At 40.4% G+C, this 11,441-nt stretch overlaps 1 protein-coding gene across 3 annotated transcripts; it reads right to left on the bottom strand.

Moving 5' to 3' along the window:
- Positions 1–235: 235 nt before the first annotated feature.
- Positions 236–10,220, bottom strand: LOC125510091 (protein PARALOG OF AIPP2-like). Of its 3 annotated transcripts, none has more exons than XR_015602488.1 (14): positions 9,873–10,220; positions 6,997–7,091; positions 6,712–6,771; positions 6,471–6,556; positions 6,191–6,350; positions 5,453–5,536; positions 5,236–5,318; positions 4,256–4,743; positions 3,697–4,122; positions 2,885–3,575; positions 1,711–1,941; positions 1,473–1,597; positions 1,014–1,384; positions 236–643 (listed from the first exon to the last, which is right to left on the bottom strand). XR_015602488.1 is itself a non-coding variant. In XM_087521374.1 (14 exons), the coding sequence occupies exons 2-14, from the start codon at positions 7,018–7,020 to the stop codon at positions 546–548; spliced, it is 2,805 nt and encodes a 934-aa protein (XP_087377500.1). In that variant the 5' UTR covers positions 7,021–7,091; positions 9,873–10,220; the 3' UTR covers positions 236–545. The 3 variants fall into 3 exon arrangements, 2 of the variants coding, with proteins under 2 accessions (XP_087377500.1, XP_087377501.1); XM_087521374.1 differs by having other exon boundaries at positions 1,136–1,384; XM_087521375.1 differs by having other exon boundaries at positions 1,151–1,384.
- Positions 10,221–11,441: the final 1,221 nt, after the last annotated feature.

The raw sequence follows: 11,441 nt of genomic DNA, 5'->3' as shown, positions 1-11,441 counted from the left end.
TAGATGAATCCTAAATAATATTTTCTAAAGTGTTCCAGAGTAAAAGTATGTGAAGGCTTCCCAAAGCCCTATAAATAGAGATCCTCACCTCTACTTTAAAACCAGACTATGTACCCACTTACCTATAATAGAACTTATTGTTCTTATCTAAGATCTTGAAGTAGATTTTATGCTCTAGGAGTTCTGGATTGAACTCTTGCTGTCATATCAGCCTACATTCGCCTCTAGAGCAATATTTAGCACGGCACGTTAAAGTTGTTCCTTCAACACTTGTGTTAGTACATATTGTAGCAGCAAAGTGAAGTTGCTCCTCTACAACCTTTGTGCTGCTTCACCCACTTACAGCTTGCGCACTCCGCCTAGGTGAGCTCCCGCTTTCGTTGGCGAGAAGGGAAGAAGCAACATGTTCCGCTCAGCGCTCATATTAAGCGTACCCAAACTTCGCAAAGAATTCCTTCATACACACGTATATATGCATGTATACCAATCTGGTCCCAGCAATGTAAGTGCGTGATTGGTCTGTGTGGATGTTCGTATGATATCAATTAGCGACATACTGATTGCGGTCGCCGTTGTAGGTCAACTACACTGGGTCGCAACAGGTCCTCTGCATTGTCATGGTTGACGGCTGTCCTCTCTTTCCCTGTTTTTTCAACAAGATAAATTAGACAATGAAAATCAAGAAAAATGAAACAAATGTCCACTGACTGTTATGATAACACTCCCGCATTGTCTTAATGTTCTGAATAAACATGTTTCCGCATACGTATAGCCAAGAGTAAACATTTAAGTTGATACAAGCAATCATATTTTAATATTTTTATAAAACAAATGTGTAGCAGGCAAAGGCCAATAGCCAAGATGGCGTAAACAGGCAAGCATGACATCCACACACACAATGGCAGGTGTCATCTTATTCTTTAATCAAATGCATCCAGTAAAGTGATTGATTTTTAAAAAAAACACTTGGAAGGAAAAAAATGGAACACGTCAAATTAAATTATAACACCCACCTGCTTTTTTCTTGTTGGAGCTGTGACAAATTCATTAATAGCGCTATTGTTATTTGTTGATAAGCTAGCTGTAACTGAATCATGATGCTGATCTTCTAAAGGTCGTCCACAGAAAGGCTAACCTAGAGAATTCTCACCATTGGGGCAACCCTCATGATTAGCTTCCAAGGGCATGATAGATGGAGAGTCTTCACAAGTAGGTGAGTAATAGAAACTGGGGCCAGAAGAAGCGTGGGCATGAGTTCTTCGACCCACGGCCAAGAGATTTCCATTGAAATTACAATGTTTTCTTGTAGGTACATGATATGGAAGGTTAGAATCTTTTCTTCTGACTCTAAATACACCCCATAGATAATAGGACATGTTCCATCCTGAAGCAGAATAAGGAAAAGTAAGATCTATCAGCGTAAAACTGTGATCAGATAAAAGCATCACTTGAATAGGTGAGCGACTTCTTACTTTGAAAGCTTTTTGGCAGGATATTGGAAGGAAATATGAGCAATTCAGCTGTTTCAATGTTTCCTCTGAGTGCCAAATCGCCTTTCAGCATCCATTCTACTAACTTACTGTAATGCCTCTCATAACTGTAGGCAAAAATATAAGCAATTTAAATTATAAGTTTGTGTGCAGTTCAACTAATATCCTTTTCGAACAATTGAAGTATAATAATGAAAGAGAAAAGCTTCAAGTGAAATACCTCTGGATATCTTGTGCAAAGAAAAAAAGACCAATACTGTCATACGAAAGGCCATTTCCATGGAACTGTGGGGGCCATATATTCCGGCGAGGAAGTTGCTCAAGCCGGATTTTAGAAGGGAATTTCTTTGCTATTTCCAAAACCTTTTGTGAAGCAGAACATGATAAGTGTCCTTGCAAGCCCTTACAAAACTTAGATGACCGTCCAGTCCTCCATATTTCAAAACAACCTCTGTTCAAAGATAAGTAACAAAAATAAATTTTAACACATATGATGAAAACAATTACTTAAATACAAGTTGTTGCAGTCATGGATAGTTGCAACTATCAAGCACACATGAGATGATACAAAACCAAGTATGAAACATGAAGATGTGGGGAGCAATTTGTATGAATCACCCCTTTGGGCGTGATACATCAGATCTGCATCTGGTGGTCCAAAGAGTAACCAGAGTACTGATAAAAATTGACAACATTCAGACAAGATGCATCTATCCTGTAACTTCAAGTCCGAATTCGATCCACGCAAAGCGACAAAAAGAAGATTTTTTTTTGTTGCTCATTATAAACAAAAGAATGAGAGTTACTCCCTCCAATCATGAAAACAAGGCATGTATCTTTCTACCAGAAAATGCTAAAAGGAGGGCGTGCATGCAGTTTTTTGGACTATCTCCCCCAAATACCCCTTTGCGAGGGCTCCATCTGACCAATCAAACCGAGCGACCTGGTACTGCAGGCCATGCATGGTGCATGCACCCATGACATTAAATATTCATCTAAGCATTATTAGGGGTAGTATGGGCAAGAAAACAACAGCTGGACCTTGCCTTGTACGCCCTATCTTCAGGGTCGGAGGGAGTAACTATTCATAGAGAAAATTTGTCTTTTTTTCAAGTGCCAATCAAATTTTGGTTTGGAATTTGTGACATACGAAAAGCATCTTGTGTCAATTTTGTCAAAAACGTTCGGACATCTTATGATATTTGTAGACATCCATCTGTTTCAATCTCATGGATTTCACCTAAAGGGTGTTTCCACAAAAGTTGCTTTTGAAGATGGCCTGACTACACCTGTTAGGTTTATTAGTTCAATGGTGATGGCAGGTCTCTGTAGCAATCAAGTTTATCTAGAATAAGCATCAAAATATATATGAGATAGAGAGGTAGAAATATTACTGCCAAATGTAAGCCAACTCTGGAACACTAGAAGTTATTCTGTCATCACTAGGTGAAAAGATTGGCGATTTGTCCGTCGAATCATTCAACATAGTTGAACTGCTGTCCACAAATCTTCCTCCCATGGCAGATGCAGCCTGATGCTCTTTGTACTTTAGCTCGTGACAATCTACAGAAGCTGTAGTACTAGGAGTAGGCATACCATTTCTCACATCCTGCTCACTGCTTTCCTCATGACTAATGGAGGTACATAATACATTTATAGGCTTATATGATGGGTTATGATAGCGGCGGCGTTTTGGACTTGGCTCAGATTGATATGCTGATTTCAAAATGTCTTCAGTAGCAGTCAAAGTAGTAGCTTCAGATGTTCTATTGCATCTGGCAGTTCGGTCACTGGTTTGCTCACTCAAAGGTTTTGTTACAAACAAGCTAGATCTGCCAACAGGACAAAATTGTGTAGAATGTCCCGCTTCATCACATTGTTGACAATGCATTGTGCAACTGCTGCTAGAAGTACCTGGCTTCAAGCTAGGTGGGTTCTTTATTTTATCAACCAGTGAAGTATCCGGGATTTGAATTCCCTTCATCTGTGCACCAGAACAAAGCAGACCTGAGGATGTCTCAGCACTAATTAACGTTAGGCTTCCCAGGACTTTTGCTACAAGCTGTCTCTTTGGTTCACTAGGTGCTGAAAGAAATAAGTATAGTTATCCTATACTGTAAAGTATGCCATAAAAAACATGACCTACACTCCTACAGCACAGAAATAGAGAAGTCTAAAAGGAAAAGGAAAGGAAAAGGGAATATACCAGGAAAGTTTCTACCGTCTTGTCCATAAGCGATGCCTAAATTATCCATCTTATTTTGTTTATTGAGATGCTGAGCTGCGGATTCTGCTTTCGAAGGAACTGGCACAAGCATTGATGCAGCAACAGAGGGATATCCAGATATAGAAGTGCCCCTCTTATTCGTTACATTTCGGGTCATTACTGAATTCATCATTCTTGGTTCCTCAACATCTAGTAAGATGGAAGACTTTCCTTTACTTACCGGCTCGCTAGAGTTCAGCTTTTTGACTGATGTCGACTTAGCAAGTGTGATCACTGGCCCGTCTTGTTTTGTAATTAAGGATATAGGTTCCTTCAGATTTTTGGGCTTTTGAGGAACTTCAGTGACCAGTTGTTTCACCTTCGGGACCTTTGAGTTCTTGAAAGAAATGGACTTCGGGAGTGGACCTGCGGAAACCTTACTGATTATAGTTTTGCCCAATAGCAGCTCGCAGGGACAGTCCCCACAACTGTAAGAGAAGTTGAACATTCTAGATTGTAGGTATAAGCTCCTTAGTTGAAAATAATGATAAAAAATTACCACAAAGAGGTGGTGCCTGATTCTTCAGGGCATTCAATGTCAATGGTGTTGGCATTGGCCTAGCAGGTTCCTTTCCTTTCTCTGTGTCCAGCTTGAGTGAATTTTTGCGCGAAAGCGGCGCTCTTTTTGCAGAGTCACCTTCCATGGATACACCACCAGATTCAGAAAGATCTTTTCCAATCAGTAACGTAATTGTTGCATCGTCTCCTATCCTCTTGGTAGTCATACCGTTGGATTGATTTCTCATGTTTGAGTTTTTACTACTCACATGTGCAGCCTCCATTTCATCCTCAAAATAACTTCCGCTATTTGCATCATCCACAGGTTTATTCGTTTGCCCTCCAAAGGACTCTAATTTACATGCACCAACCATTACTTGGGATTTTTCTAGTTCCGTCCTTTCCTCTGCAAATTCTACCTCAGTTTGACATGCTTCACACAACCACATGACATCTGGAACCTTTTCCATCATCACCTGCATACAATAACTGGGACAAAGAAAGGAGTTAACATCCTTAGAGCATAATAAAAACACCATCATTTTATGAGAAGAGATTATGCAAAAGAAATGATGAATTGAGAAGTTTAGTAACTGCTATTGTGGGAAAGCATAATGATTGTGTAAGTTGTTACTTTATCAGTGTGCACCACATAAGTCGTTCAGCTTCCAGTTTACATGCCAAAAGAAATGAAAACAGTTTTGCTAAAGCAAATCTAGATGTGCCATAAGTATTGCACATCTAAGTCCTATGTCATTGATCATTCATTGAGATTCGTGCAGATATTTTATTTTTCTTTTTTCTTTTCCTCTTTATGCTTGATTCACTCACTTAGATGTGCAATAACTAGAGCACATCTAGATGTGCCCTAGACACACCCGAATGAGAAAACAATAATTTGACCTTAACCACGGTGATATGCCAACCATCAACCAAGAATAACCAACATCATAAAAAGCAATGGAGCAAAGAGAATCTTACACATGTTCAGCACCATTGCATCTACCACAAACAGTGAGCTTCTCCACTTCACCAACATCTCCACAAATGTCGCATACTTTCACCTATTGTCATTTAAAAATAATTCAAAACTCACTATGGTCAGAGAAAGATGAAACACCTTCATCACATTTTGCATGCGACCTTGACCTGGAATAAGTGGTAAAAATAAAACAGAACACAAGAGTTTAGAACTCACATCTTTGATCTCTTCTAAAAAATTGGCCTCGCTCTGTCTGTTTAACCTTTTATTCCAACGAGCCACATTAGACGCGTCTTTAGCCTTAGAAACAGATGAAACATCATTATCATGCATTCCTAAGATGTGTATCTCTCTATCTAGTGACTTCAAATAAGAAATGTTGCTTCTATCATTGGACATCAGCTCACAGTCATGAGAAGCTTTGTTTAGCATGCACAACCCACTTCACCCTCCTTTGTGGAAGATGTACAACCACTTGTGACATTACCTACTTCCTATGTTTTTAAAGCGTCCCTAAGGCGACGCCTAGGCGTCGAAGCGCTCCCCCTCCGCTTTGGAAAATCGACCGCTTTGGGCGCCTAGGCGTCCAAAGCGCCCGCCTAGGCGTCGCCTAGGCGCCAAAGCGCCCCCCCCCCCCCCCTCCCTAAGGCGGTAAGGCGTCGCCTTAAAAACATAGCCTACTTCTGATTCTTTATGTCCCACTTTTTCACTATCACGAGCCACATTAGACCCGTCTTTAGCCTTAGAAACAGATGAAACATAATTATCGTGCATTCCCAAGATGTGTATCTCTAGATCTAAAGACTTCAAATTAGAAATGCCGCTTCTATCATTGGACATCGTCTCACTGTCATGAGAAGCTTTGTTTAGCATGCACAACCCAGTGTCGCCCTCCTTTATGGAAGATGTACAACCACTTGTGACATTATCTACTTCTGATTCTTTATGTCTCACCTTTTCAGCATCCACTTTATTCTCCATGGAAACCATGACAAAATTTGCTTGAGATTTCTCAAGTTTCTTCTTTTCAATTTCAATTTCTACCTCAGCTTGGCACTCATCACACAACCACCCGCGCTCTGGAACCTCTTGAAGCATTACCAACATACAGTAACTGTAGAGAGAAAAAAATAGATAAGACACTATGGAGAAGTAAACAAGTATTATGGCACACCATACAATAATCTTAACTGGCTAGGATTACAGAAAAGAGAATAGTATAAAGAATTCTCACATATGCACAGCACCATCATTGCATCTGCTGCAAACAGCGAGCTTCTTCTCCTCACCAACATTTCCACATACGTCACAGACTTTCACCTATAATTTTCTATTAGATTCCATGATTCAGGTGACTTAAAACCCACAGTATTAACCAATTAGACCGAGGAAAAACATCCTTTCACATTTTAATTGTAACCAATGGTGTTGACGCAAGAAAATGATACGACAGAAATTCAGTGTTTCGGACTTACATCTACAGTATCTTCAGAACTTGTCTCCTCATAGGAGGCAATATCGTCTTCTGACACAAGCTGGTTATCAAATAATTTCCAACAAATTACATTTGGAATACGAAATCAAAGACAGACATATAATATGTCATTTGTATTGGCATGCAAATACATCACTTCCCAACACAATTTGAAAAGAATTCAATCATAACAAAAAAAGACAAGTAACAAGACAATATTGGGCATATGTGCTTGGAGAACATATGTGATCTTTATAAGCAAACTATGGAAAAGAAAAGAACTCACGTCAATGACTTCATCCATCTGCATGTCCCTGGTTCACGTTTAACAAGAAGATTCTGACTCACATATGTGCTTTCCTCCTTGAGAGGGGAATTGCCCTATTAAAGGAAAACATAACATCAATAACTATTCTTAAATCTAAGTTCCGAACTGCCAATAATCATAGTTACTTCTGAAAATCCAAAATTGCTGCCCCAGGGGGGAGGGGGGATGTATAACCTATATACCATGATGAAACAATCAAACAATACACGCACAACATTATCAAAATACTTCATGAAACAAATTAACATAGGATAGTTGAAACCAATATCAATGCTAACTATACTACTCCCTCAGTAAACAAATGTAGGATGTTTTTGCAGTTGAGTACCATATAGTGCACCAGTATTGAAATGTTGAATCTTAGGATCGAGACACAAAATCAACCGTTGATCATTGTCGATCAAATGGTCTAGGTTGCATGGATTCCCGTCTACAGTGTCCCAATTGAACAGTGCTCTCTACAATATTCTGGAATTATCCTCATCTATACTTAAGAAAAATCATCAACCAGCGAGCGCATCATCCGATCATCCCTTGACGATCCCCACAGCGAGCTCGGCGGCTCCTTGCCACCCTCACCAAACCCCATCATCATAGACCCTGCTTCCTAAGGCACGGCTCTCAACTAACTCACCTTCAGATGTACGACATGGGTGTCCCAGGACCAAATCAATCACCAAAAATAAACATAGAGTTTGCAGGAAACAACAAAGAGTATACTGCACAGAACAAGGATAGCAATTGCAAAAAAGGAAAGACAGGAAGGTAGATAGATACTCCCTCCGTTCCTAAATATAAGTCTTTTTAGACATTTCAAATGGACTACAATATACGGATGTATGTAGACATATTTTAGAGTGTAGATTCACTCATTTTGCTTTGTATGTAGTTACTTGTTGAAATCTCTAGAAAGACTTATATTTAGAAACGGAGGGAGTAGATCTGAGAATACAGGGGAAAGAGATGTTTCAGAGCTTGATGCAGAGGGTTATTGGCCATGCTGTTAGAATTTTGGGATTTATGGATGTCAACATTGTTGACATTTCCATATGTTTTCCTATATAACTTTTGGTGTTTCAAGCGAGTGCATTTGGACTTTGGACTAGAAGGTGCTTTGCATGTACAGGCATATACTAGTATAAGAAAGCAATCTAATATAAGCTATAACATATTTTACGGACAATAGATATCAACATGAAACAATGGAATAGAATTCCATGCCTCAATTGAATCATAGAAAACCCATGGTAGCTATATCAGCATACCAGATTTAAGGCAAAACCCCTAAGGAAGACGTGGTGAGCAAAATGTCCTACATCTTATTGCAAAAAACAAAAATAGAGATAAGAAAAAAATTCTGAGCACGTAATTAAATGCTCATAGAGTAATTATTAGGCCACAACAGTGTGGAACAAAAAAAGAATGCTAACTCCAAAAAAGATAGGATAATACCTACATGATGTTAAGTGCAACTGTGGAAGTTACTCCCTCCGTTCCGAATTACTTGTCTTGGATTTGTCTAGATATGGATGTATCTAGACTCATTTTAGTGCTAGATACCTCCGTATCTAGACAACTCTAAGACAAGTAATTCGGAACGGAGGGAGTAGAAATTTAGAATGGATAAATGAAATATGCACTGGGTGATTTTCACCATGAGTATGTACAACAGTGCACTATTGACCTTGATAACAGGAGTTATAAGAAATGTGCCATCATTGGCTATGTGCTATGATCCCACAGACCACGACCAGGTATAGGAAAAAAAGCTTAGGAATAGGGACATATCTCTAGAGAGTTGTGAGTGCTCATAGGAAAAGATTGCACTAAGAGGGAAGGACATCAATTATTATTTCTTCAACCTTAAGCAATGTCATTTCTTCTTTAAATAGGGGAAGACCCCAAGAACTCAACCCAAGAGAGAACATATTATCTAAGGGAGAAACTACTAGATAACAAAAAATGTTTCCTCACAAACAAAACCTCATTCATATCTCATGTGCATTCACTGCCACCGGGACATGCTGCAACACAGTGCTGAGGAAACTTTCCCAAGCCCCATGCCCTGACACCTTGACAAAAGCACATAATTGGACCTTACTTATCAATATTTACACATAATGCACAAGTGCCAAACACCATGAATATACACACAACATACATAATAAATAGTGTACAGAAAGCAAATCTTACAATAATCATTGACCTACTTGCTTAGTGAGACGCATGGGGAATTGCCAGAAGCAGATACGGATTCTATGGTAGATGGATAAGGAACCTACATATAATATCCATAATGAGGATATGCAGGGGCGTAATCTAATTATCAAACGCAGCCTCCACACTCGATATTGAACTTCTTGAATCATTTGTCTATACCCTAGGTTATTCTGCACATGGCTTCCAGTGGCCATAGGTGTTTCCGTGAACAACTGACGAAGATGAACTCCATAGCAAAACTGACTGGGTCGGTTGCCAGCAAACACCATATAGTCAGCCAAAGACCCAACTTTGACATCTAGAACATCAAAACAGCTATAGCCTATAGGTGAAAGAAAGCACATAATAATCACAAGAACAATTAATTGGCGTGAAGCCGACCCAAAATCTAGCGAACCAACTTCCCCAAGCTGGATGGCGGTAATCGACGCTCCAAGGAAACATCAAATTAACCAATCCCCAATGCACTGTTTCGTGAATTCACAAGTGGAATCCCAAATTGGTTTTCCTTAGCATCTAGGGTTTGCTCAATGCACATGGTAACAACAAGATCCGCAAGAAACCGTTCGATTAGATTGGAAAACGCGTTTTGTAGATCAAAGAGCGGCGTTCACCTGTCGGCCGCGGTGACCTTGCTGCGGCGTGTCCCCAGCTGTGTCCAGTGGCGGCCGGGGGCGCACACGGCAGGGAGATGCACGGCTGGCGGCGGCAGCAAGCTGCAGGGGGCGCTGCAGCGGCCAGCGGTAACCTCGCCAGCTAATGAACTCGACGGAGACGGCGCTTCCCGTCCGCCCCGCGGCTACAGCGCGCCCGCGCGACACTTGGCTCGGAAGCGACGGTGGTGGCGGCGGACCGGAGGCGCGGGCGGTGGCCCTTCAGCCCGTCCCCGTCCCCCTCTCTCGCGAAGGAAGAGTATAGGATGCGGTAGAAAGGCAGCGCGCAAGAGGAAAGGCGGAAGGAAAGGAAACAAGGCAAAAAGTTTCATCAATATACTACGGTGTTTATACGTGAGATATACTATACGAGAAAAAGAAATGCATGCAAAATATGGGCTTATTTTTTGTGGTTTTGGGCCCGAATTTTTTCTTTTTGTGCAGCGTATAATATCTCGTAGTACTAAGAGAAAATCTATTTGTCTCAAAAAAAAACTAAGATAAAATCTATACATGTCCATGTAAAAAAAAAGTCAGCTTTTTTTGAAACTTTTAACTATCATCTTGTAGCCTCAAAAAAAACTAAGATAAAATCTATACATGTCCATGTAAAAAAAGTCAACTTTTTTTGAAACTTTTAACTATCTTGTAGCCTTTCAAAATAAAGTGATCCAATGCACCCATGCGAAAGGATACGTACTTATTTGTTTGGTCCTTTTTGGAATGCAAGGTGGGATAAATGCAGGAACTGAATGTTATTTCTTTGACGTTTTTTTATAGCGTTTTGAACGTGAAATAGCAGGTCGTGATTGTGTGCATACTCCATAAATTTTGCAAGAATTTATTTTTAAGGAGATAGAAGAGGAAAGATAAACACAAGTGTCGAACTTCTTAAAGGCAGTGAAAGCATGAGGTTTGAGCGGAATACTCCAAAAAGGTGAAGGAAAGAAAGTATTCATATAGGATTTTTCAAACCTTTAGAATACTCGCAGATATCTTCTTTTATTTAGGGTAGTGGGATTACTTTAGTTGGGGATGTCGGGGTATGTCGGGTACTATTGACTTGATCCTCGCAAGAACTCACCCAAGCGGCGCTATCTGAGGCGGCTCACCGAAAGATTGTCGCAACTGAGGCCGTCAAGGCGGCCTTCACTTCTCTTCCCACCATAAAAGGGGCTTCTGCGTTGGTGGAAGGCGACCAAGGGGGTCCCAGCGCACCCAAGGCTATCTTTAAATTCAAGCCAGAGTTGCTCGGCACCAAGGGGGTGCATATTAGAAGAAGAAATATCCTTCAATGAAGACTTTTTTCTAGAATATTCGGAGATTTGGCCATACAGGGCGCCGAACCCAACTGAAGCTTATATTGTTAGCGAGAACATATATTGCATTGCTCTCCAAAAGCATCGAGATTGATTTTTCTTTCTTTGAGTTCAGAACCATTGATCCTCTTGAAAAAAATGACTGGCAATGGGTGTTGGCTAATGGCCATTCAGGAGGCCTTCTACTAGGCATCAGCAGATAGTCCTGTAA

The sequence above is a fragment of the Triticum urartu genome, chromosome 5A (genome assembly GCF_056163025.1).
Source record: "Triticum urartu cultivar PI428250 chromosome 5A, HENAU_Tu73, whole genome shotgun sequence".
Taxonomy (NCBI): Eukaryota; Viridiplantae; Streptophyta; class Magnoliopsida; order Poales; family Poaceae; genus Triticum; species Triticum urartu.
Note: the sequence above shows the minus strand (reverse complement) of the source record. Positions and strands in the feature narration are given on the sequence as shown.

Excerpts from the sequence above, each read along its gene's own strand:
- LOC125510091 (XM_087521374.1), bottom strand. The coding sequence starts at position 7,020 with ATGCAGATGGATGAAGTCATTGAC. Across the intron at positions 6,351-6,470 it reads AATGATGGTGCTGTGCATAT|TTACTGTATGTTGGTAATGC; the intron begins GTGAGAATTCTT and ends TTCTCTCTACAG. Across the intron at positions 5,319-5,452 it reads TTTTAGAAGAGATCAAAGAT|GTGAAAGTATGCGACATTTG; the intron begins GTGAGTTCTAAA and ends AAATGACAATAG.